The sequence below is a fragment of the Podarcis bocagei genome (assembly GCF_964188305.1).
Source record: "Podarcis bocagei genome assembly, chromosome: 10".
Lineage (NCBI taxonomy): Eukaryota > Metazoa > Chordata > Lepidosauria > Squamata > Lacertidae > Podarcis > Podarcis bocagei.
In genome coordinates this window covers 14,861,745-14,885,928 of record NC_138135.1, presented here as the reverse complement: position 1 = coordinate 14,885,928, position 24,184 = coordinate 14,861,745, and the positions used below count along the sequence as shown (strand labels likewise).

Here is a 24,184-nt window from a genome sequence, read left to right as displayed (position 1 = left end):
TCCTTATCGTCCACCAGTGCCCGATGGAAGGAGGATTCAGCTTGTGCCGTAGAACCCCCTACCGCCCACCTAGAATCCTGAAATGCCCATTAGTGGGTGGTAGGCACCAGGTTGACAACCCCTGCCCTAGACTCCTCCCTTAAGGAAACATTTCACTCTGCTTTTCCTTGGATAGATTCAAAGTGTGATACTGGGAACTTAGTTGCCCTTTCCCCAATCAGGAACTTAAGCTTGAGCCTTCAGCAGTAGCCTCAGTTAGGCCACACATATCAGTTTCGTTAGACTCACAGCAAAGACTACAACCCCGCTTCAGTCTCCTGTTAATCAGAGTAAGCTGTGGAGCCCTGTGGACTCGGGAAGGAGGGAAGGACTAAAGCTTAAGGTCCTAAAGGAAAAGGAGCAAGTGCCATTAATGCCACAAATCTAATTGAAAACATAAAAAATAAGAGTTATCTGGTGGGCACTAGGACACAACCAGATGAGATTGTATTCTTCCTGTTGCTTGAGGCAGGAAAACTCCAAAGGAAGGTCTCAGCCCTCTGGGAATGTCAGTTTGTTTTCCCACCTCAGTTGCAGCAGATCTATATTCACTTACTGCTCTTCTGGCCTTTGCTCCCAGTTCACTGAGTTGTCATTTTCACTGTTTCTGAGACTTCAGAGTGATTGCACTTAGTTACTGTGTTTCAATGTTTCAGTGTGTTGGGAATTTTATTTTCAGTCAGTTGTCAGTTAAATTACCTCATTGTGGTGTGCCTCTTATTAACTGCCCTGTTACCTTTCCTATTTAATTGAGATCCTGCTTATTCAAATTAACTGAGTCGTTTAATTCATTCCTCTCATTTATTAATTCATTATTCCTCTCAATTCATTAATTGTGAAAATTGATTTTACTTGAATAATTATTTTGCTTGATTGAAAAAATTAACTGAACCCTTAAAAAAGCACAACCTCCCATTTATAATCCTTCTCGACTCCCCTATCTTGCTGCTTGGTAAAGGCTGTGAACAGTTTTAGGTAAAGGTAAAGGGGACCCCTGACCATTAGGTCCAGTCATGACCGACTCTGGGGTTGCGGCACTCATCTCGCTTTATTGGCCGAGGGAGCCGACGTACAGCTTCCAGGTCATGTGGCCTGCATGACTACACTGCTTCTGGCAAACCAGAGCAGCGCACGGAAACACTGTTTACCTTCCCTATTTATCTACTTGCACTTTGACGTGCTTTTGAACTGCTAGGTTAGCAGGAGCAGGGACCGAGAAACAGGAGCTCACCCAGTTGCAGGGATTCAAACCGCTGACCTTCCGATCGGCAAGGCCTAGGCTCTGTGGTTTAGACCACAGCGCCACCCGTGTCCCTGCAGTTCTACTGACTGCTAAATACCTTGTGCTTTAAAGAAAGGTTCCTCTGCCTTTGTGCAGGGACTATATTGATAGAGGGCATAGTAGCACCAATGGCCCAATTCCTATCAAGAAACAAGGTGTTGGAACCAAGTCAACAAGGCATGCAAATAGATGTCTGCCACTTGAAGGTGAAGCAGCACACCATGACCAACCCCACAGTAGCAGTGGCAGCAGTGGGCAAGGAGATGGTATAGAACCTGAGTGGCCAGCAGCGGGCAGAGGAGGTGGCCATCAGCTTCAGAGCTTGTGTACAGGCAAGCCAGATACAATGGTGAATGTCAGCAAACACCAGTGAATCACAGAGATGAGAAACGTTCTGCAGATGATAGAGGATCTGGGTCAGCCCCAGATCAACAGGTCTTGTTGAATTCTGATAGCTCTTCAGGGTTTATGGCTATAGATTTTGAAGAACCTCCCTTGCCTGTAGCTCTAGTGTTTATGAGTGCTTCAATGCAATTCAGTTGCTTTGTCTGTATAAACAAGAAGATCTACTACTCCCTCTGCTCAGTGTATTGTACAGCAGGAAGCTGTTATTTTCTCCTAACACCTGTCACATTAAAACTAATACACTAATGACTGAGATTTCAGCAGAATTAGTCACAGCAAAACAGTATTCTACCACCACCCTTCCTAGGTGAGTTTCAGCTTGCATTTTATCTGACATACATGTCAACTGTCACTGCAGACTTTGAGGCCCATTCCATAGGGGCTGTTGCCACTGCAGTGGCATTTTCCACTAACATACCTCTTCAGGAGGTTTGTGGGGCAGCCACTTCAGCTAGTCCGAGCTCAATTACTAGGAATTATAAGAATTAAGATAAACATTTCTGCAGAGGCTGCATTTGGGAGGTGAATACTTCTGTGGGATCTTCCTACATATTAAGCAGCCAGCACCTACCCATAGATGTCAGGGTTAGCTTTAGAGCATCCCGCTTTATGGTGTCTAGTGCCTACTAGAAAAGGGACTATTGGTTCTATATGAAAGGTGTTTTTGAGTGGCCACTAGAACATCCACAATACATCCTAGACTGACTGACAAGCTTATAGTCAAAATAAAAAAGTTCCTTCCAGTAGCACCTTAAAGACCAACTAAGTTAGTTCTTGGTATGGGCTTTCGTGTGCATGCACACTTCTTCAGATACACAGTGTGCATGCACACGAAAGCTCATACCAAGAACTAACTTAGTTGGTCTTTAAGGTGCTACTGGAAGGAACTTTTTTATTTTGACTATGGCAGACCAACACGGCTACCTATCTGTAACTGACAAGCTTATAGTTAAGATTTGGTGTTAGGTGTGGACTGTCCATATAGTAACCTTGTGTCTTTATATGTTATATGTAGTTGTCTTAATTTTTGGCTGTGGTGTTTGTTAGTTGAATGGTTGGTCTTAGTATTAAGCAGTTTTTGCACTTGGCCAGAAGGTGAACTGACATTCTAACGGAAACTCCAAGGGAGGGATAAGAGATTGCTTTCTCTGGAGTGATAACATTTTCCCACCTCAAGCAATGGAAGGACCACAATCCCACTTGGTGGTATCCTAGTGCCCACTCAGAAACACCCTTCAGATCAGTCCCTTTTCTTCTAATTCCTTCTTATTCTTCTGTACTGTTCCTGCTCTAAGGAGTTCTGGAGAAGACTGGATAGTTATGGGAAAGGCAAAGAGCCAATTAAGTATTCTTCATGTGGAACTTTTCCTAATATTAACTGTTCCACAGATCCTGTCCATATGATGAGGGCAACTCAACTCCAAAACCTTCATCCTCAATAAAGGGGGAACTCTAGTAGTGGGACAGCTCCTGTAAAACAGGGACTCTATTTAAGCTTATTAAAAGGGGGAACCTCTCCAGTTTCAATAGTACTGAATGCAAAAAAGATAGTTGCTTTCCCTTAGAAGTACTTTGAGAGAATTATCACTTAAGGTAGTGGATTCACAGGCTCCTTTTACTTCCTAGCCTCTGGAAATAACCAAAGTATTTCCTGGTTCTATGCAATCATTTTTTCAAGTTTCATTTCCACCCTTCCTTGCCCAGGTTGTGGTCTGAGTGGAAGACTCCATTAGCAGCAAAACCTAGAAACAAGTTGAGATATTGATTGTGTCCCCTTCCTAAGGACATCTCTAATCCTTTAATAGCCCCTAAAGTGGATGCTTCTGTCATTGACTTGTTTTCTATGACAGTTTGCATTGATTTGTAATTGATTTCCTAGCAAGGTAAATGTCAGAAAGGTAAATGTACCCCCAGAAGAAGCTTTATGTCATGACAGCTGCTCGTAAGGCATTGACTGCAGGAATCAGTTTGTTTCTGTGGGCTAATCAGCCAGCATCACTTCTGATAACCTGTTTTTTGATGGTCTTGGTAAGCTGTTCTTGGTATCAGCTTGGGATCAAATGCTATTCTGCATGCCTTCAGATTGTTTTGTGTGAACCACAGTGGCTAATATGGTTGCTTGGCTTGGTCACCAGAAGAGCCCTCTGTCCATGTCCAAAGAGAGGGGATTCTTTCTTACTTGGTAGGTCTCCGTTTTGATAAATTTCATATCACCCAGTCCATTTCCAACTAGGTATAGACATAGGTATAAATAGATGGCTCTTGTTTCTGTTTTTCTCCTTGATGAAGTCTTGTGTTTTGGTGTTGTAGACTGAGGACTGGGAGCCTTTTCTTTTGGGTAAGGTCATTTTCTATGTCTAACTTTTGGAAGAAGAGGAGTTCCCACTTCAAAAAATTTCCTCTGTTCCTGCCCAGATTGGATAGTGGTCAGATCAGACACAATCTCCGTTTTGCCTCCAACCAATAAAGATACGCCCATGTCCAAGCAACAGATCTTGTGCGTATCTGTGGAGGTAATACCTAGTCAGCATGCGAAAGGGACAGCTGCCTGTGGGGCATTCCCCTGTTTCTAGCAGTTCAGTGGGCCCAGGTTGTGTGCATTGGTCTGGCCCTGTTTGGAGAGTAGATGATTTATGCCTAATGTTGCACTTGTAGAGAGAGCCTTCTTATTCAGTTGAGACCCCATCGCTTCCAACATGCAATTAGTTCCAGCCAAGCTTTTTCTGCTGTGAAATTTTAAATGTTTTATACATTAGCCACAAAAAGTTGAAATATAGCCATTTAAGTACTTTTCCCTTTTCATGTCTCAATAGATTAATGAATCCTACATAACCTGAGAAAATCTCTGTGTAGCATGAAAAGAGAAAGGACAATTTCATTGGAATATTTTCCAATCTAATTTCCTGTTAAGAAAAAAAAAACATTTAAAAAATAAAAGAAAAATGCTTCATAAGAAAGCAAAGGAAAATCTAGAGGCAGGTGAGAGATGCTTGTGCTGATAAAATGCTAATATTGGCTATTCAAAAATAGTTTCTCACAGAACTGAAGCAACACAGTAGTTCTGCAACTGTCCTGCCATTTGCTGTCTTCCTTTAAAACGTTATGCTATCATTTCTGCTCAAATAATATTAACTGATAATTCAAGAGAGAAATACATGAACTGCCAGATGAATAAGTAGGGAAACATAGAAAAGGACTTTTGAAGCATGGTATTGGTAATTGCGTTAATCTTTTTTTTACTTGATAAATATAGCTAGAATAATACAGCATGATCCTTCCATCCTTCCTTTTCTATTTTCACTCTCTTATTAACTTTGCTGTCTGTGTCTTTCCAGTTCCTGTGGAGTGGTATTAATCAGTTGTTTTCTTGTTGGTGGTGTGCTGTTTTTTTTCTTTCTTGCTTTCACTATTCTGCTAAAACTGATCTACTAATTTGCTGTTTTGAACTCAGCCTTTGTCGGAATTATGGGTAACACAAGATCATACAAACTGCTAGACTGGAATAGTTTCAATTCAGGTATTTTATTAGTCATTCAGTACTACATACGCTGACAGAAATTATGGCAGCTCAGTGAAGTCTGTTTAGAAAAACGGTAGCTTGTTACCAAGTTAATATTTCAAATTTTAAGTATTTTTTATCTTGAAAATTTGCAAAAGAATTTTCAGTTTCAGAACGTTAAACCCTACCATTAAATTAAATCTGATTTAGTTCCTTGAGAGCCTCCCTCAGCCAACCCTTTGCACCCAGATAAATCTAATGAGGTCATGCTCCATGTTCTGTCATTTGTGGAAGGGTCTCTTCTGTGACATCTCCGTTAGAATGCCCTTCCCTGAGAGATAATGTTAACCTTTCGAAAGCAACCTAGGATCTTTTTGTCCCAACGGGCATTTGAGGACCTGGGGAGTATGTGGGTAGTTTTTGCTTCTGTTTGGGGGATTTTGAGAGATTTTTCAAAATGTATATCATGAGCCAAAGTGCTGGGAAGCTGAAGAACAGAGTGGAAATATAGCAACTGCCAAATTACCAAGCCAAATTCTTTTGACATAATGGAAAGCCCCTTGCATGCTGCAAAGTAACAACATTTTATAAAAATTACCATTTCGTAACATTTTCCATTGGTAAGCCTAGAGACTGGCAGCCACCAGAGTCACATGGTGTTATATTCTCTTGATTTTCTGTCTTATAGGGATGGGTGGGGAGAAGGGCGTCCATTGGAAATTGTATGCTTTCTTAAAAATCCATAAGATATATTTTTTAAAGAAACACTTTATGAAAATGTATAATGGAAATAAAAGAGAGGGATCAGATAGTTCAGGGCCTAGGAAGTGCTATGTTCAGAAGTCTGAATGGTGAAGAAATACTTCTAGTGTACTAGTCCATACCTGAATAATGTAACTGAGTTTGAGGTTGGTAGGTCTTATGGGGAAGAATACTGTTGCAAATACTTTAGTTCCATAATACAGTAATTTTGGAAGCACACACATGCAGCCCTTCCCATTTTGTAAGTGTGTGAATGGATGCATATGGGAATAAAAAGTTTGAATAACCTATTGGTATCAGAGAGAACAAAAGGGTAATTAAAACCATCTTCCAGTGACAAGGTTCAAAATACACACAAACACACCGAAATTGAATCAGCAAATCCATACCATATTGCCAATACGGTAACAGTGTGAATGAACCTATGAAATTTAAAATGTTATAATTATTATGTTTTACTAATAGTAATTTAATTGTGTTAAAATTATTTGATTTCATTCCTGTTTTATAAAATAACTTTACACTTAGTGGGCTGCCTATATTTAACTTCTGAACACTTCTGATCCTTGCTTATAAAAAAAGTCGAAGATGTTGTCCTGTGCCCACTAACCTTGCGAGTAAACCCATTAAACACAAAAGTGACTTCTAGGTAGGCATTTATACTATTGCACTATAAGTTAACCATACAATGAATTTTTAATGAATGCCTGGATTTCAGCTCTTATACAGCAAGCAACATGCCTAAGCATCTTTGCATTTGCTATTCGGCAGGGGCAGGGGGGTACTTTAACATCCACCCACACTTATCATGTAGTGTTTGCATAAAATAGCTTCTAAAGAGTGCCTGATCTCAGATGAACCCATCATAGGAAATATGAGTCCTGGTTGCTAGAAAGTAAAGGAAAAACTACAGAGATTTCAAGGATTAGAAATGAGACAGAAACAGGAAATAAATGTGCACTAAATAGAGAAAAGCAGCAACTATTCAGGATTCTGGGGATTCCTAAATCCTGGTGTCCAAAAAAAAAAGCACGCATGAGTCATAGGGTCAACTTCACTCATTAGCTGAATTCACTGAAAGCAAGAGCAATAATGTTGGCTCATCTCACAGAAAGCGCTTAGAAGGTTGCCTACACATTTTGCTTTCTTACATTCTAGGAAGGTTAGAGACTTACTTTTAAAAAAATGAAAGCTCAGAGTCTGGATCCCCTGGTAGTATGAGCCAATTGCACAATTCTAATCTGGCCATGGCTGATGTCCTGAGCTTCCTGATCAGGTCTTGTTCTCTTTTGTTTATCTAGACTTTCAGGATATGTCAGTTGGCTCTCCGAATAATACTGATTTAGTAGTTGATAAATCTAGAATTCTAATATTTCTTACTGTTTTGATTAAATGAATAAGCAAGTAAAAGATATTTGAAAAGAAACCAATTTATTGTTTTTAGTTTATTCTTAATATTTATCCTATATGAGCTCTGTAAACTGCTTTAATCTCTTAAGAAGCCCCACAGGGGGCCACTGGTCTGGAACTGGAGTAGGGTAGCTGAGTTTTGAAAGCAAACTTCGAAAGCTTGCTTAAAAGTGTAATTTAGATGGTAGATAGCCCAAGGTCTAATTGACCTTGGCAACATTACAGAAATAACTTGGTGTAAACATTAACGGTCCTTGAACAATTTTTTCCAATCTATTAGACACCACAGAGTTTTTCACTCTGATGTTATCTTATTATTCTGTCTCTGCATTTTATTTATTTTTTTGCAATGGCTGTGTTAACTTTTGAGGAACAGTTTTATCTCCAGCTTATATTCCCCTTATATCCAGCTTTTAAATGTTAAGCATACACTGCAGTTAAAAATTGTTTGGTCTTTGCATCATGCAACTACAATTTAACTTTCCTTGTATGAAGTTACTGTAGCTCTCATTTTCGTTAGTAATCTTCTCCCCTTGGAAATTGATGTTCATTTGGGATGTAGTGTTGCGGGTTGTTCAGCGAGCCCTAAGCCTTGTTGCTGTCACGAAGCATCTGTCAGTAGCCACAAGATCATCACCTTCAATTTAATTGTGAGGTCACTTAATGTTGGCAGTTAAAGCGGTTACCCATGATTCATGGTGGCATATGTGTCTATTAAGTTTATGGTTTATCTAATACAGTGAGTTCACAGTGATTTCACTGAATATCAGAAAGAAACCCTTCAATCTGGAAGTACTATGTAGAATTTTATTTTCTGGAAATGGATCAGGATCAAAAAATGCAAGGGAGGAAGTAAGAGCAGAGGGGCTATTTTTGAGTGTTGAATGATATCATCTGATTAAAAAAATATTTTATCTGATTAAAATATTTTTTGATAGAAACTCCCTTTAAAAAAGTTGGCCTTGTTTCTTGGAGGATATATTTCCTTTTCAGGATCCTGAATACAGATGATACAGCCTAGTCTAGGTTTATGGTGTTGTTGGTAAAGCACTCAGATCTGAAGAGCTGTTGTATTATCACTCAGGTACATGTTAGTTGCTGATTTTCTCTTTCCTGGCTGTAACTCTGGCTGTCCCATCAAATGGAGCAACTTTTGTAATATGTGATGGACTTTAGTCAAAGGGAGGTATGGAACAAGCTTTGGGGAGGTGAATGTGTGTCCACATGGCCCCTTTGATTTCCTGACCTCCTGCTAATTAATATACATGAAGGACAATATGAGAGAGAGTGAATCACAAATCAACTCTGGCAGATTAATGGTTCTGGACCTTTTGTTCCCAAAATGTAGAATATAAAAACAATGACTTAACTTTAATTTGTTTTTTGGGAGTCTAAACAAGAAATAAAACAACAGCACAAACTTATACAGATTTACTCAGTTGTCCAGTTTGTGCAAGGACTTTAGTTGGTGCAGTGGAACTTCCCCTCCCTCTTTTCCCTCTGTTTAGCCCCCAAATCTGTTCTAGCAGTTCCTCCATCCCTCTGGACCAGATTTGGGTGCATGCAGGAGGAGAGGCGAGGGAGCAGAAGTTCCAACATGTAAATCCATGTGTGAACAGGATGACTTCATTTTGTCAATCAAACCATCCCTAAGGACCACTGAGTTCATTGAGCTAAGTGGGTATACAGTTTTAGCATGTGCATTTAAAATAATAGGTAAATAATAACTGACTCCTTGTTAACTGTCTTAATATTGTCTCATTCAAAACAGTTTTCTGATGGTTTTATCTAGTTTTTTTCTGACTAGAAAGCATTCACAGGTGTGTTTTTTTTAATGTAATTCCCTCTTTCCCCAAGGCTTATGCATAGTTGGGGTTGCCACCAGAGTTCTGTGCAGGATATATGATTTGAGAATGTTACAGTTTCAGCTGTAATTTGAAACTGCTATGAACTTGTACATTTCATGGGCTATTTTCCAAATAATCTTACAGAAAATATAACTTATAGTGATGGCTAGACTTCCAGAATGATAGTGTTACTCTTTCACAGAAAAACAAAATTTTGTGGCATCTTAAAAACCTGCAACTTTTATGGCATAAAAGTGCAACAGGAGCTGGCTTCTAGTCCACAAAAACTTATGCCATGATAAATGTGTTGTTTTTAAGGTGTCTCAAGATTCCTGGTTGATTGTGCTGGATATACACATCTTAGTAGCTTTTTGTTGGTTCATTTTAATACCATTGAGTTGCATCCAATAAACCTGTTCTGTTAGTGCAAAGACTTCCCCTTGTGCAGCAGAACTTTCCCTTGCTCTCCTCTCCCGCTGTGATCCCCCCACCTCCCCCAAAACAGATCTGATAGGGAACCTCTGAGAGCAAGGGAATTTCTGTTGCACAAATGGAAGTCTTTAGTTTCTCTTCAGATTGCAGACATCTTTCACCCTTAAAAAAACCAAGTATATATCTTTTATGCAATTAAATCTGGGAGTAATTGTTCTGTTAGTCTCTAAAATTATTCTAACGCATAAGAACCTTAAGAAAACTTTTGAAGCAGCCTCCTACAGAAGCTTCATATATACTTTATTGTAGATCTGTCTCTATGACCATAATGGCTGAACTGCAACATTTTTCAATGCTAAATGTCCCTGTGAATCTCTGCATTGTTGGCACAAGAAGAAGTAGATTGTTTTAAGATTGCTTACTGTAGCTTGCTTATTCCAGCTAATACTGGTAGTAGCAAGCCAGTAATATCTGATATAATGTTGAAGAACGTGCTGCTAGCAGGCTGCCTGACTGTTAGTGGGATTAATAACTTCTTAATAGAGCAATTCATACTTGATTCTCATCCAGTTGAACACTTGCTTAACCTGGCTTATCATTCATCTCTTAACTTGGAACGTACCGCTGATGAGAATCAGTCAGCAGCCACCTTTTCGTTATGTAGGTCCCTTTGCTCTGTGCAGAATAGTATTTTGAAACAAGCAAAGCTTGAGAAACATTGGCAAGGGTTGTATAATAGCCCTAGGTTAAAATGACCAGGAGAGCTTTTCACTATATACTTACTGGGCACATTGACCGCTTAGAAGCTTCTAAAGAAAAGTCAGCCCTGCTGGCTACCAAAGACTAAATAGCAGAGCCATTAATTATATAGGGTTGTCTACCCCTGTGTGGACAGGAAACAGCACATTGAGGGGATGGGGGGAACTACAGACTGTTCTAGGTATGATGCTCTAATGTAGGCATGATGGACCACAGGTTGACTCAAAATAGTTTCTGTGTTTTAGTGTGATTGATTAAACCAGCTTGGGATCGGAGCTACTCAACTTTATGGCCAAATGGGATAATATAATTAATGCATGTTAATTGAATTGTATCGCAGTCTCTTTCCTCTAGTAACAGGATTGTAGCAGAGATATTTTCTGTGTATCCATGTGAGATACTGCTTTGGACATTTGCAGTGTTTGCCTAGAGATCCAGAGCTTAGATACTTTGCTATTCTTCAAGACACCAATCTTACCACTAGGTTTGAAATAGGCATGGAAAGTGCTGGGGCAAGTGATGCACACTAAGGTAAAATATCCTAATTTCACATAGATTCTAAGGAGGCCTGAACAGGCAATGAACACCAGAACATCACTGGGGCATGTGATGTGCTGCTGCGGTTCTGGAAATGCCTGTCATGGCCAGGCAATTCACCACAATAGGGGATCTTTTGCAGAAGCCTCCAAAGCTATAAAAGCTACACACACACACACACACACACACACACACACACACACAGTAGGAAATTGCTATAAAGACTTATTTAGCGAGCTATGATAAAATGTAGTTCTAGTGCTATTATTATTATTGATGTACCCGACTACGACTACATTTTGTGGGTGCTATTCAACTAAGTTTTACATAGAATAGACACATTGAAATGAATGGACATGACTAAGGTAGACCCATTAATTTTAATAGGTATACTTTGAGTAAAAGGTATTGGAATAGCATGCTGAGTTCTTATCCATCTATCCATCCTTCAGGGAAGTCTGATGTTTTATTGCTTTTTTATAATTATTATCATTAATTCTGTTGGAAGCCGCCCAGAGTGGCTGGGGAAACCCAGTCAGATGGGTGTGGCATTATTATTATTATTATTATTATTATTATTATTATTCACCAGAAGGTCCCAGTGTAGGTTTCTGTATACAAAAATGTAAACTCATAACCCCCAAACAATCTGTGTTTTAAAATGCAAACTGGAAGATAATGCATGTTGGATCATCTAGGCAATACAGGGAACTAACAACTTACATGTGTTTAAATTGTGTACATTTAGCTTTATGCGCTTGCCCAAAATAAAAAATAAAAAATGGAAAGGGGGGCAGGTGCCTGGGAGAAAAAAGGCAGTCCCACCCACTATTGAACCCAATGTGTTTTGACTGTATATGATTCCTCTCTCTCTTTTTTTAAAATCTCAGATGGTACTGTAAGAGATGATTATCCTTTTTCATAGAAACTTCCATTCAGAACTGTCAGTGCCACCAGCAGATTTTTTTAAAAAAATCCATTGAGTTTTAAGTATAGGCTAGGATCTTATTTGCTTTTCAGGGTTGATTCCTGAAAATAAAGAAACAGGAGTAAGGAAGCATTTTGAGTACAACTGTCTTAGTAATACTTGGGGTTTGTGTTAATGCAATATTTCTCTCTTTACATTTTCAAGTTGGGGTACTTGGGTGGATTTGCCCTTTCAATAGTCTTAATCATATACAGGCTGCAATTAAAGCATATTAATTAGTCCTGGTAAATTATTTGACTTATTTCTGACAGAACCTAATTTAAGGGCATGGAGCCAATGTGCAATTCTAAAATCATATCAGGAGAAGGCTCATTGGTGTATGCATGAGTACACCAACAGAAGTTGATATTGACTACAGCTAACTTGTTAGAAGCAACAATTTTTCAGCTGGAGTGTCCCATTACTGCTCTACTGATCATTATCCTCCAACACCGTATCTATTTGTAGGAACTAAAATATTGATTGAACCCTGCAAGATTCTTGTAATTCCAGTGAAAGATTCAAATGCAGCAGAATTTTGTACAGATCTTCTGCTCAAAAGTTTTTAGGGAATCCTTGCTAAACTTACTTGAATAGATTTTTGCTAGAAAAGCTTGTGATTGAGTGCTCTGTATGCTTGCCTTTTGCTTTCACCTAGACTCCAGGGCCATTACTTTCTGTAACCATTTCAGTGAGCTGCCATAGTTTTCAGTCTGTACTGTCACCTGATCCAAGCATGCGCCAAAATACCCACCGTTTCTGGCTCCTGTCTGCTGAATCTGCTTTGCAAACCCTTAGTTTTTTAAGCTTTTGCTTTAGCCGGAACAAACAGGCGGCACCCTTCTGGAGTGTGCTGGACCCATGCCATCCTGCTCCCCCCCAACTCCTCTATTGTTTATGTAAATCCTTAGCTTTACGTAAATGTGTAAATGCTCTGATGGCATCCCCATGTGAAATTGTGTGGCTCGTGTAAAAAAAAAAAAATACATGTCAGAAAAAATAGAATGCTCCACATTGCACTGCATTCCAGTGTTTTGTATGAACTATTCTTGCCATGTTGTGGTGTATTGATTTTTATTTATTTATTAAAGTCATTTTTATCTTTTTACATGCAAGGTAAGTTTGCGTATATTGTGTGTGAATATGCATTGCATTTTGTATATATACAAAGTTCTTTGGTTAACTATAATAGAGGGGGAACTAAAATCATTAAAACCTATGATGTTGTGGAAGAGAAATTCATTTCTTTTTTTACCTTTTAAATTAAATTATGTATGAGAGGAGAAACGTTGTTTTAAAACTTTGTAGTTTGGCATGTGGTTTTCTGGATGCAGTGGAGCTGGTCCTGCTCCCATACACTACCTGTTAAGTGATCCTTGTAGTTCTTCTCTGCTAAAAGCTAGTTTGCTTTTGGGGGGGGGGGGAAACATTGGTTTGGCCATTTGTTATTGGATTCCACGTGGCAGTATGCCACATGGCGTTTAACCATGATCTCACAATGTTCTTTTAGGTCTGGTTTTTAGCCATTGAGTGGTTTTAACTCAGTGACCTTTCAGTAACTGGTGCTAGTCAAACATTTGCAGTGAACAAGTGTTCACTATTGTGAAGACACTACAATCAAATAACACACATGAATGGAGCTCATCAGGATTTATTACTGTAAAGGTAGCAGGAATAGGAGATAACTTGTTTTTAAACTCTGTGAGCTACAGAATCCCACTTGTTAGCAGAAAGAAACAGGATGAGTCAATGGATCTAGTCTAGGGATCCTTCAACAGTGTTTCTGCCTCTTTCTTTTGAGCATTTTTTTTACCACTCTGACCTTTTTTAACCATGTTTGCAATTTTCATATATTTGCTTGTGTTTTGATTTTTTTTTGCTTGCCTTGTTATCTTCCCCACCCTCCCTCTCTCTTGTCTCATCTTCTCTGACCTGCTTTTCTGAACTTTCATTCAAACTTAATTATTTAGAAGGTTAAGCAATACTATCAGTAACTACATATGTTATATATGTTGAGACACAGTTACAACACAAAAGAGTGATGACACTTAGATTTTTAGAGTAATTATTTTAATGTTTTCTTACTGTGGATCATTGTATAACTTAGGAAAAGCTGTTTTTCCCCTTTCCCCTCTTTTAAATACCTTGTTTTTAGAAAGACATTTTCTCAGTTTCAATGCAGCAGTCGTATTTTTCATTCACTATATAAAAACCCCCAAACCAAACTTAATTATAATCTCTTCCAATATCTTGCAAGCCCAGAATATTTTGCCCTTTTTCCTCAGTACCCCTTTAAGGCATGCTTAAGGAACTATGAAATCTCAGTTTTATTACCAAAAAGCAGCTTCTCATGCTACTTTCTAAGAGTGCTTTTGGGATTACCACAAGTTTCAAAAATGGCTAGTCAAGCAGTGCAGGGGGCTGCCATTGGTGAGAGAAAAGCATTGAAAAAGCTCCAAGGAACTTGCTTCCCACTCCTCTGGACTGTTGCCTGGGTTCTCCACATACAGAATTTGAAGCTTGCAGTATAAGATTAGATGAACATTTTCCCCATCAGACTCCATTTGTGCCTAGAAAGGTATTTGAGTGAGCTATTCACTTTCCATTGTAGGAGTCTGACCTGGTTTAGTTTTTGTCCTAAAAAGACCCCATCCACTTGAATAACTGATCCTCAGGCTCTGATGTCTGGATAGAGTCTTAAGTCTGCCCTTGACTGGAGAATAGGAAAGAAATGGAAACAGCCAAAGAAGTGGGTGCACCTTGTAAATCTCTTTGCCTGCCTGTGATCCACTATGGCAGAAACTAATAGAAATTAATCGAATGCTAGGTTTAATATAAATTAATAGAATGCTCCAAATTTCATTCTGGGAGATAAAAACAGGAGTTACAGATATATGATTACTTCTACACTTTTTAGTAGCTGATGGACTGATCTCACTATGCCGGCAAATGCATTTTTGCTTTACCAACACAGTACCACAGAATGCCAGTGATGTAACACCAGTATTGTTGGAGATATTAACTATAGGCATGTACACCAGCGTGGGTGTTTAAGATGCATATTAAATAGTTTAAAGATTCATATCTTTAAATGGTGGACAACTATTTCTTCTGAAGCATCTAGCTTTTGCTTCCCAGTTGGTCCTGGCTTCTTCTCAGTGTGGTAAGGGTTAAGCAGGTTGTTGTCTGGACCCAGGGATGGCCTTAACATTAGACAGAATGAGGCAGCCATCTTACGAAGTAGATGCTGATGAGCGGCAATGAGGTGCCACAGCTATGAGTTCCACGATTCCTAAGCCGGCCGACTTCCCTCAGGTGTAATGGAGAATTCTGCTATTCTGCCTCCAGTGTTAAAGTAATATCCAGCTTCCATTCTGGTCAGCTTCTGTACATGGAGTGTATGGAGTACCATCTTGTCCTTTGCCTCAGGCAGCAAAATGTCTTGGGTCAGCCTTGTCTGGAAGTAAACTACAGTCGTACCTTGGATCCCAAATGCCTTGCGAGTTGAACGTTTTGGCTCTTGAATGCCGCAAACCCGGAAGTGAATGTTCTGGTTTGCAAACGATCTTTGGAACCCGAACATCTGACACGGCTTCCGATTGGCTGCAGGAGCTTCCTGCAGCCAATCGGAAGCCGTGCCTTGGTTTCCAAACATTTTGGAAGTCGAATGGACTTCCGGAACGAATTCCATTCGACTTCCAAGGTACGACTGTATCTTGATTCATTACTAGATATCTTTATGCTCTTTAGAAGGCATGCCCATTTGAGTATTGGCAAGCTTTATTCTCAAACTTTTACACTATGAACAAGGTCTACTTATTTTATCAAAATGATTCATTAGAGCCTTAGATAGTTAGGTCTTTTGAGATAGCCTACACATTACATGAGAAATGGTCAACCCTCCAAGTGTTCCTACACTACAATTCTTATTCTCTGTGACCATCAGTGGTGGTTGAGGGGCTGCGGGGAGCTGGAGTTCAGAAACACCTAGGGGACTGCAGGTCTTACATGGTTAGCTGCTAGCCTTCCATTTTGTGGGAGGCCTTGAGCCAAGCCCCACCACCATCACCCAAGATTTCACTCGAGCTGCCAGTTTTTCAGCCCTAATTTATAGCAGTATGCTTTGTATTCTTAGTTTAGTCACTGCATGCTTTTTTAAAAAGGCAGGGCCAGCCACACTTAGAATAAATATGGCTGTATGGTGATATGGTTGTCATTATGGAGTCAGTGAAACTCATAAATGCATTCATTTTATTTCTCTTTATGGTGACCTCTTCTGAAATTGTGTTATGGAAAGGGAGTCCCCAAAGCCCTCTCTCCTTTATAAGTAAGCTTTCACAGTACATAGTAAGTCATTTTTGTTTGTTTGATTTTGTTTATTTGCTTGTGTGTGTGCTTGCTGCTGAATGCATTTCTTTCTTCTTAATTAGCAAGTCCTGCTCTTAAACACATTTTTCTTGAGAATTAAGATTGCTTTTGGATTTTTGGTTGTGTTGGGCTCCATAATAACCTCCACAAATATTTCTGCTGGTGCATGTGTAAGCCATTTGAAAAATAAATGAATTAAAGATTCTTGCTCTGAACACCTTGCTTGTGAGTAAGTTCTGTTTGCAATCATTGGAACCCACTTCCAAGTAAATCTGTTTTAAGACCAGGGTGCAAAAACAAGGTTTACCTTCAGTGCATCCTCACAAATGTGTCATTTATGGTTACAGTGTTAACAAAATTGTTCTTTAAAATGAATGTTATACCTTGAGTTTTTGATTCATTTAATAAATGCCATTTTATTTACTAGTGTAAGACAACATCTTTCCCTTTTTGGTTGCAGCAGCAATAGGCTGTGTGTCTCATTTGATTATTTTTTGGTTGTCATATCAATATGAAAACACAGACTAGTAGCAAAAGAATGGCTTAACTGTAAACTATGCCATATTCCACATTGCTTTTGAAATAGTTTAAACCTCTTTCAATAGAAAAAAAAAGTTGTATCAATTTGATATCATGGTTAGATATGCTCCAGGAAAGTTATTAAAAGAAAATACCTGGTGGAAATTATCAAGCATGAGACCATTTGCAAGTAAAACAAAACAAAATAAAATGCATGCCTTTTTGAGACCTCTTTCCCAATAAAACACTATAATTGCCCATAAATCATTGGGGTTAGCAGCACTTCACTATGTAAAGTGTGAAAACTGATTCCACCGTTTAAACTTAAAAAGTGCCATTAACACACATATACTTATGCAAATGTTATAATTACATTATAACGGTGCAGTGATAATGAGTGGTGAACTCCTGGTAACAACAAATAATTGTTTTATGTTGTTTTTCATGTATACTGCTTAGGTTTTTAAAATAATAATAATACAGTGGTGCCTCGCAAGACGAAATTAATTCGTTCCGCAAGTCTCTTCGTCTTGCGAGTTTTTCGTCTTGCGATGCACGGTTTCCCATAGGAAAGCATTGAAAATCAATTAATGCGTTCCTAGGGAAACCGCCTTCAGACCAGGTCCGGGGACAGTCTGTCCCCGGACCTCTTCTGAAGGCTGGGGGGGGGACAAGGGCTTTTCTTCCCACCCCCAGCATTTTAAAAAACCCCGGGACAGCGGAGGACTTCTCCGCTGTCCGGGCGATCTTAAAATGCTGGCGGGCGGCATTTTAAAATCGCCCCGGGACAGCGGAGGACTTCTCTGCTGTCCGGGGCGATTTAAAAGCCCCTGGGAAGGCAGGCAGGGGGGACAAAGACTTTTGCCCCCCCCAGCCTTCAGAAGAGGTCCAGGACCTCCTCTGAAGGCGGGCGGGGGGCGAAAGTCTTTGCTCCCCCCCCCGCCTGCCTTCAAAAGCCCTCCGGGACAGGCAGGCAGGGGGGAGCAAAGACTTTCGCCCCCCGCCAGCCTTCAGAAGAGGTCCTGGACCTCTTCTGAAGGCGGGCGGGGGGCGAAAGTCTTTGCTCCCCCCCCCCCGCCTGCCTTCAAGAGCCCTCCGGGACAGGCAGGCAGGGGGGAGCAAAGACTTTTGCCCCCCGCCAGCCTTCAGAAGGTGTTCCCGCCCCGCCGCCCGGCTTCGGAGCATCGTACCGAAGCCGGGCGGCGGGGGCAGGCTTCTCCCCGCCGCCCCTTGCTTCAAAAGAGGTCCGGGGACAGCGGGAAGCGCTTCCCGCTGTCCCCGGACCTGGGGCTGCGGGGAGAAGATCGCTTCTTCCCCGCTGTCCCCAGACCTCTTTTGAAGCAAGGGGCTGCGGGGAGATCGCTTCTCCACGCCGCCCCTTGCTTCAAAAGAGGTCCGCGGACAGCAGGAAGACCCGCTGTCCCCGGAGCTTGCGGGGCAAGCTTCGTTTTGCGAAGCAAGCCCTTAGGGAAATTCGTCTTGCGAGGCAACTCGAAAACGAAAAAACCTTTCGTTTTGCGAGTTTTTCGTCTCGCGAGGCGTTCGTCTTGCGGGGTACCACTGTAATAATAATAATAATAATAGGTTTATAATTTCTTCTAAATTAATAACAGAGCAATCCTAACCATGTCTGCTCAGAAGTAAGTTCTATTGAATTCAATAGGTCTTACTCCCAGGTAAGTGAGGTTGGTATTGCAGACTTTGTAACCATAGTGCATGATAACTGAGCAGCCTGAGCAGAAAGCACCACTTTTCACAACTCGTAAGAGTAGGCCAGACAAATGATTTACCAGTTCTGAGACTGCCCCAAGGTTGATGAACTTTAGAATTAGATCAGCCACAAGGGGATTTTTCAGGATACTCACACTACAGTGGGTTGTTCAGTTTCCAGACATAAGCAGTGAGTGTCCACTATATATTTGAGTACCATCAGCCACAGTTTAATCATGCATGTGGAACTGTATATGAAAACAATATGGCCACAGGCATCTATGCCTCCTTTAATTTAATACAATACAGAATGGTCTCAAGCTTAAAATTCCGATCTACGTAGTTAGCCTATGACTGAAAAGTGTCAAATCTTCTTGAAAGCCAAAATATGTTGCTGTTGACACTTCAGGATTTGTGGGCAAGGAACTTGGGGAGAATTTCTGGTTTGTTTGTTTTCTCAGTGAGCCACCCAGAGTCAGGTTTTCCGCACCAATCCCCTGGCTGTTTATTGTTATATTTCATCCATAATCCTGTAAATCCTGTGTTGCTTGTTTCTTGACTACTGTCTGACTACTCCAGTCCCCGCTTATATATACATATCTGTATCATAAGCATGATGTTTTGGAATTGCAACACAGCCAGAGTTTTATACCATACTTTGTGAATTTGGATGGCATATACTGCCTCATTGGACATCTTTCTTTGCATGGCACTAATTTTTCACCAGTTATTACATTATCATATGTAATAATGAAATATTGTGTGTGAGTGTTATTAAACGTATCCCATAGGCCACACACAAGGGTAAGCTTGTCTCTCACACCTGTAGTTCAGCGCTGAAACTTGTCCTCAGTTTGAGAACTTCATTCTTTCTTTTGAAGGAGGCTAGTGACATTGTGCCCTAGAAATCATCAGAACACATTTTGCAGAGATGGTTCTATGTATCTAGAGATAAATGGGCATCTAAAGGTCCTGAACTGTCTTGCCACCTACAGAAGTGAGGATACTGGTTGCTTGCAGTTGGGGTCTCAGTGACCCCCAAAACCAGGTTATTTAGTTTTGCACAAAAATAGCTATGATACAAAAATGGTTTTGCTTTTTCACAAGAAAAGTTCTAATTGAGGGGTGGGGTTAAACAATTCAGGGTTATAAAGTGGCTTAGTACACCTGTGGGGGTACTATTGACCCTTGATCCCATCTGTGATGTTGGTAGAAGTTGAGTTACTGATTAGTCTGTTACGAAAATAGACAGAACATTTCATCCTCTATGCTCCTTTCTGGTGGACAGAAGAATTTCTGGGCTAAGCATCTGCAGCTATGGCCAACAACTAAAATTATAAGCAGCTTTGTGCAGGATCATTTTGACCTCTGGCGCTGTGTGCATGCCTCAAAAGCTGTAAGGGTCAAAACACTGATTTTCCCTCTCCCACTGTTAAGAAAGGAAGGCCTAAACATGGCAATTTACACATTGTCATAGTTAAGGACCAGAAGTGAGGTCCTTATTTTGCCCTAATGGGCAAGAGGGTGGCTATTGGCTATGACCAGAGGCTGAGGGAGAAGGACTACCTGGAATATGGAGTTGTAGAAGACTGACACAAAAGTTTTATGATTTTTGCTCTCAGGGTGTATTCGAAAAACAAAACACCATCGATGGAGAATTACACATAGCGATGGGGGCTTCTATACACGAACAACAAGCGTTAAGCTCCACATTTCTTGGTATCCTGACTATGGAGTTTTTGAAAGTGATGCCCAGAGAGGGAGGAAACCACAATGAGTGTGATCTCTTTAACATTGAGATTTGGTGACTACGGATGTCCTTACAGTGGGATTTGAGGTAGATCCTGGTTGCAGAGGCTACTGCTCTATTTTAGTCAAGAAATAAATACGCACATATAAGGTTAGATAGGTAATGAGTGTAGCTCATAGCCACAACGTTCCCCTGTGCAGGCAATGTTGGACAAAGTAAATCCATAAAAATCTTGTGTTTTTCTAAGAAGTCAAGTGAATCAACAAGGTTTCAGTTCATGAAATCAGCACTACAAAGGAATAAGCAAGGTTACCTAATCAGTATAGAGATAGGCTGATAGGAAGCAAAAACAAAGTTGTCAGGCGCTTGTGACAGCTTGAAAGCTAAATTATTCTTGATCTTTAGCCACAAAGTTTTACATGCTTGTGTTAGTGCAGAACAGTGACTGATTTTTGCTTTATCTTTCAGATGACCCAGAGACACGAGATGCATGGTGGGCCGAAATACGACAAGAAATTAAATCCCATGCAAAGGCACTGGGGTGTCATGCTGTAGTGGGCTACAGTGAATCAACTAGCATTTGGTAAATCACTTATATTTTTGTAATGCTTTTGAAATGCGTCCTGAATCATACAAGCAGCATGTGTGGAAGGAGAAGAAATTACTGCAGGAAGCAGTGTGTAGGCAAAGCTGAGATAGGCAGTGAGAATGCTTCAGACGATGGTGCAGAAAACAGGCAGAGAGGCAGGGACACCCTTTCTGGCGCATGCCAAAGATGCATCACTGTGATGTGTTTCAGATGCCTATTAAAAACCTACTTGTTCAGGCATTTCCTGACTCTTGTTTTTTAGACTGCACTGCTTGGTAGTTTGTTTCAGTATTCTGGTTCTGGATTCTTTTCAGTGATAATGTCTTTTTGTGTTGTTATTTTTCATCTAAACCTTGCAGTTTTACGTTTTTTACTTTGAAAATCACTTAGATTTTTGAAAAAAAAGGTCTATAAATTAATGGAATAATTGAATAAATAAATATAGCAACAGAACTGTAGGAAGCTTCCATTACTCTAGTATTGACTGCTGTTTCTTGTAGATGGAGCAGAACAATTAATTAGATCCTTGTATTTACAGGAGAACATAGTGCACCCTAGGGTGGCGCTGTGGTCTCAACCACTGAGCCTCTTGGGCTTGCCGATCAGAAGGTTGGCGGTTCGAATCCCCGCGACGGGGTGAGCTCCCGTTGCTCGGTCCCAGCTCCTTCCAACCTAGCAGTTTGAAAGCACGCAAAAAAAGTGCAAGTAGATAAATAGGTACCGCTCCGGTGGAAGGTAAACTGTGTTTCCGTGTGCTGCTCTGGTTTCGGTGTTCCGTTGTGCCAGAAGCGGCTTAGTCATGCTGGCCACATGACCTGGAAAAACTGTCTGCGGACAAAGGCCAGTTCCCTTGGCCTGTAAAGCGAGAAGAGTGCCACAACCCACAGTCATCTGCGACTGGACTTAACTGTCAGGGGTCTTTTACCTTTTTTTATAGTGCACCCTTGCTTAGGCTTCACAACCTATGGGAGGATTGTATGTGTTCTCTTGTCCCCAGATCATTCTTTGATCAATGCTGCTTGGAAAGAAATGTCTTCTTTTTGAACTGGGTGGCCAACTATCTCTAAACTTCACAGCAGTAAAAGTTCACTCATTCAACGTGTTTGGGAAAATACGCCAGCAACAGTTCTAGTGTATATTGGTAGAATAGAAGTGGGGAGCCTTTTTGGCCCAGTGGGTCAGATCTTTATCTCCCCTACGGGCCAACTTGGATTGGGTGGGTGGGATAGACACCTGCCAATCATCTGTTGATGAGAAGAGAGTGCAGTCCTGCTGGCTGCAGAGGGCTGCCTCACCTTTCCTGAATGCTGTAACTATATTCTTCAACTTGGGCTATACAGCTCCAAAGGGGTTTGCTCTGAATTGGTTTCATAATTGTTGTTTTGACTTGTACTAAATAGGATGCTTAAAAATGCATATAATCAAAAATGTGGCTTTATCATCTTCTTTTCTTTTCTATAGTGAAGAGGTCTGTATTTTGTCTGCATCTGGCACGGCAGCTGTACTGAACCCTAGGTTTCTCCAGGATGGCACCACGGAAGTCTCTTTGGAACAAAGGTTGTCATGGCAGCCTGGCTACTTTTCCATAGGGTCAGAGAAGGGAGAGGTTGATTTTTTTCCTCAAAACCAGGATAGTTCTTCTCTATTAGGGTAGGTTACCAGTGTTACAGTACAGGATGCGGAGCCAACCACTTTACTGATTTTTCACTAACAACAACAGAAGTTGTGGAGCTCTGCACCAAATCTCTAGCCTTATTGTTTTCAAATTTCTAACAGCCTCAGCAAGGTAACACATTTGACTACTAACCACATAATGCAAATCTTTTCTTCCTCTTTGCCACTCCTTCCTTTTCTGCTTCTCATAGCACACTGCATACAAGTGACCCCCTGTGTCGTTTCACTGCATAAGCTTGATGATAAATGTATCATGTGGCAATTTGCCTCTCTTGAAATATTGACGAAATCTTTTGAATGGGCATGGGTAAATTTAACTCTTTAAAAATGTCAACTAAAGTTCATGAAACCTTAGAGGTATTAAGCCTGAGAAAATCAGCTAGAGTTGATGGTATTGAAGCACAACTCATTCTTCAACTTGGCACCATCTAGTGGTTTAGGACACAGGTGCTTTCCAATACAGCAGGCTGTATTGATAAAAAGTTTTTGCTTGAGGTTAGACTAGAAGGCAGCTCCCACTTTCTCCCAGAAGCCAGTATTTCCCCTGCCTCCCTGCAGGCCTATAAAATACTGTAATGTATACCTGTCGTTACATCATTGCATCTTGGTACATTCCCCCTCCCCCTTGTTTCCTCATCTTGCCTTGCAAATATTAGTGGATTAAACTTTTACTTAAATAAAGTACATCTTAACCCAGTTCATCATTAGGGATCAATAGCATTATGTCTGCACCTAACCATTTTCCCTCTGTGCCCTCATAAAATAGTGTATATTGTTATCCCTCCCCCAGTGTATAAAAAATTATCAAATAAATACAAAGATGGTAAGCACCACGTTTTGAATATAATATGTGTATATGCTGTTCTTTTCAGTGGGCTCTATTGCAAGAGATGTTCTTGTTGAATTTTATTTTAAAGCTGTTGTTTATACAATCCATCCCTTCCATTAGACAGGATGAGTTTGTTTCAGTGCTTCTGAAGGGAAGGTGTTTTACGTCTAACTTTTGCTGCTTGGGTTGTACCCAGTTGTTTATATGATGAAGCTTTGATATGCAAATTGTGTTATCAGAATTCCAGTTTTTTTTATGCCGAAAGCATCAAATTGGTCCACTTGCTCAGCTGAAAAATCCTATCAGTGCAAGGTACAGCGAAGATGTGTGGTAGTTTAAAAATAAAGAAGAGGGATAAGGTGTTATATGTGCAGATAACAATATAAACTACCGTGTCCCGTGATTTCATTTGCTTATCCCCAAAACATATATCCCACCTTTCTATGAAATATTCAGTGCAGAATATTTTGAGATTTGCAAACAGTAGCTCTCCATGTTCAGATTACGCTGCAGCTGTCAGAAACACGAGACAATACATACGTTTAGGTGCTCCCTATTTCCCCAAGAGGTAAGAAGTAATGGGGTAGTATTATGGGTTTTCTTTGGATCAGGAAAATGACGTTGGGTGTTCTTGCCATAATGAGTTTTATTTACAAAGATGCGGGCAGAGTATAGAACAAGCAAAAGAGACTCCTAGAGGAGGCAGCACAACTGTTAATCCTGCATCAGACTCCCAAAGAGAACAGCTGCACCCCAGAGTGCTTTGCCTTTTGCTGACTCACTGCTCTCATGCATTCTATCTCTGT

At 40.5% G+C, this 24,184-nt stretch overlaps 1 protein-coding gene across 32 annotated transcripts in view; it reads left to right on the top strand.

The window, feature by feature from the left end:
- The window catches only part of C2CD5 (C2 calcium dependent domain containing 5), an 86,881-nt gene that overhangs the window by 31,131 nt on the left and 31,566 nt on the right, over positions 1-24,184 (top strand). For 12 of the 32 annotated variants that reach the window (XM_081209834.1, XM_081209812.1, XM_081209843.1 and 9 more), the window contains 4 exons: positions 5,178-5,243; positions 16,237-16,266; positions 20,755-20,869; positions 22,337-22,525. In XM_081209834.1, coding sequence (XP_081065960.1) covers positions 5,178-5,243; positions 16,237-16,266; positions 20,755-20,869; positions 22,337-22,525 — 400 coding nt within the window. The remainder of the gene's footprint in view (positions 1-5,177; positions 5,244-16,236; positions 16,267-20,754; positions 20,870-22,336; positions 22,526-24,184) is intronic. The other 20 variants (XM_081209828.1, XM_081209824.1, XM_081209830.1 and 17 more) reach the window with 6 other exon arrangements.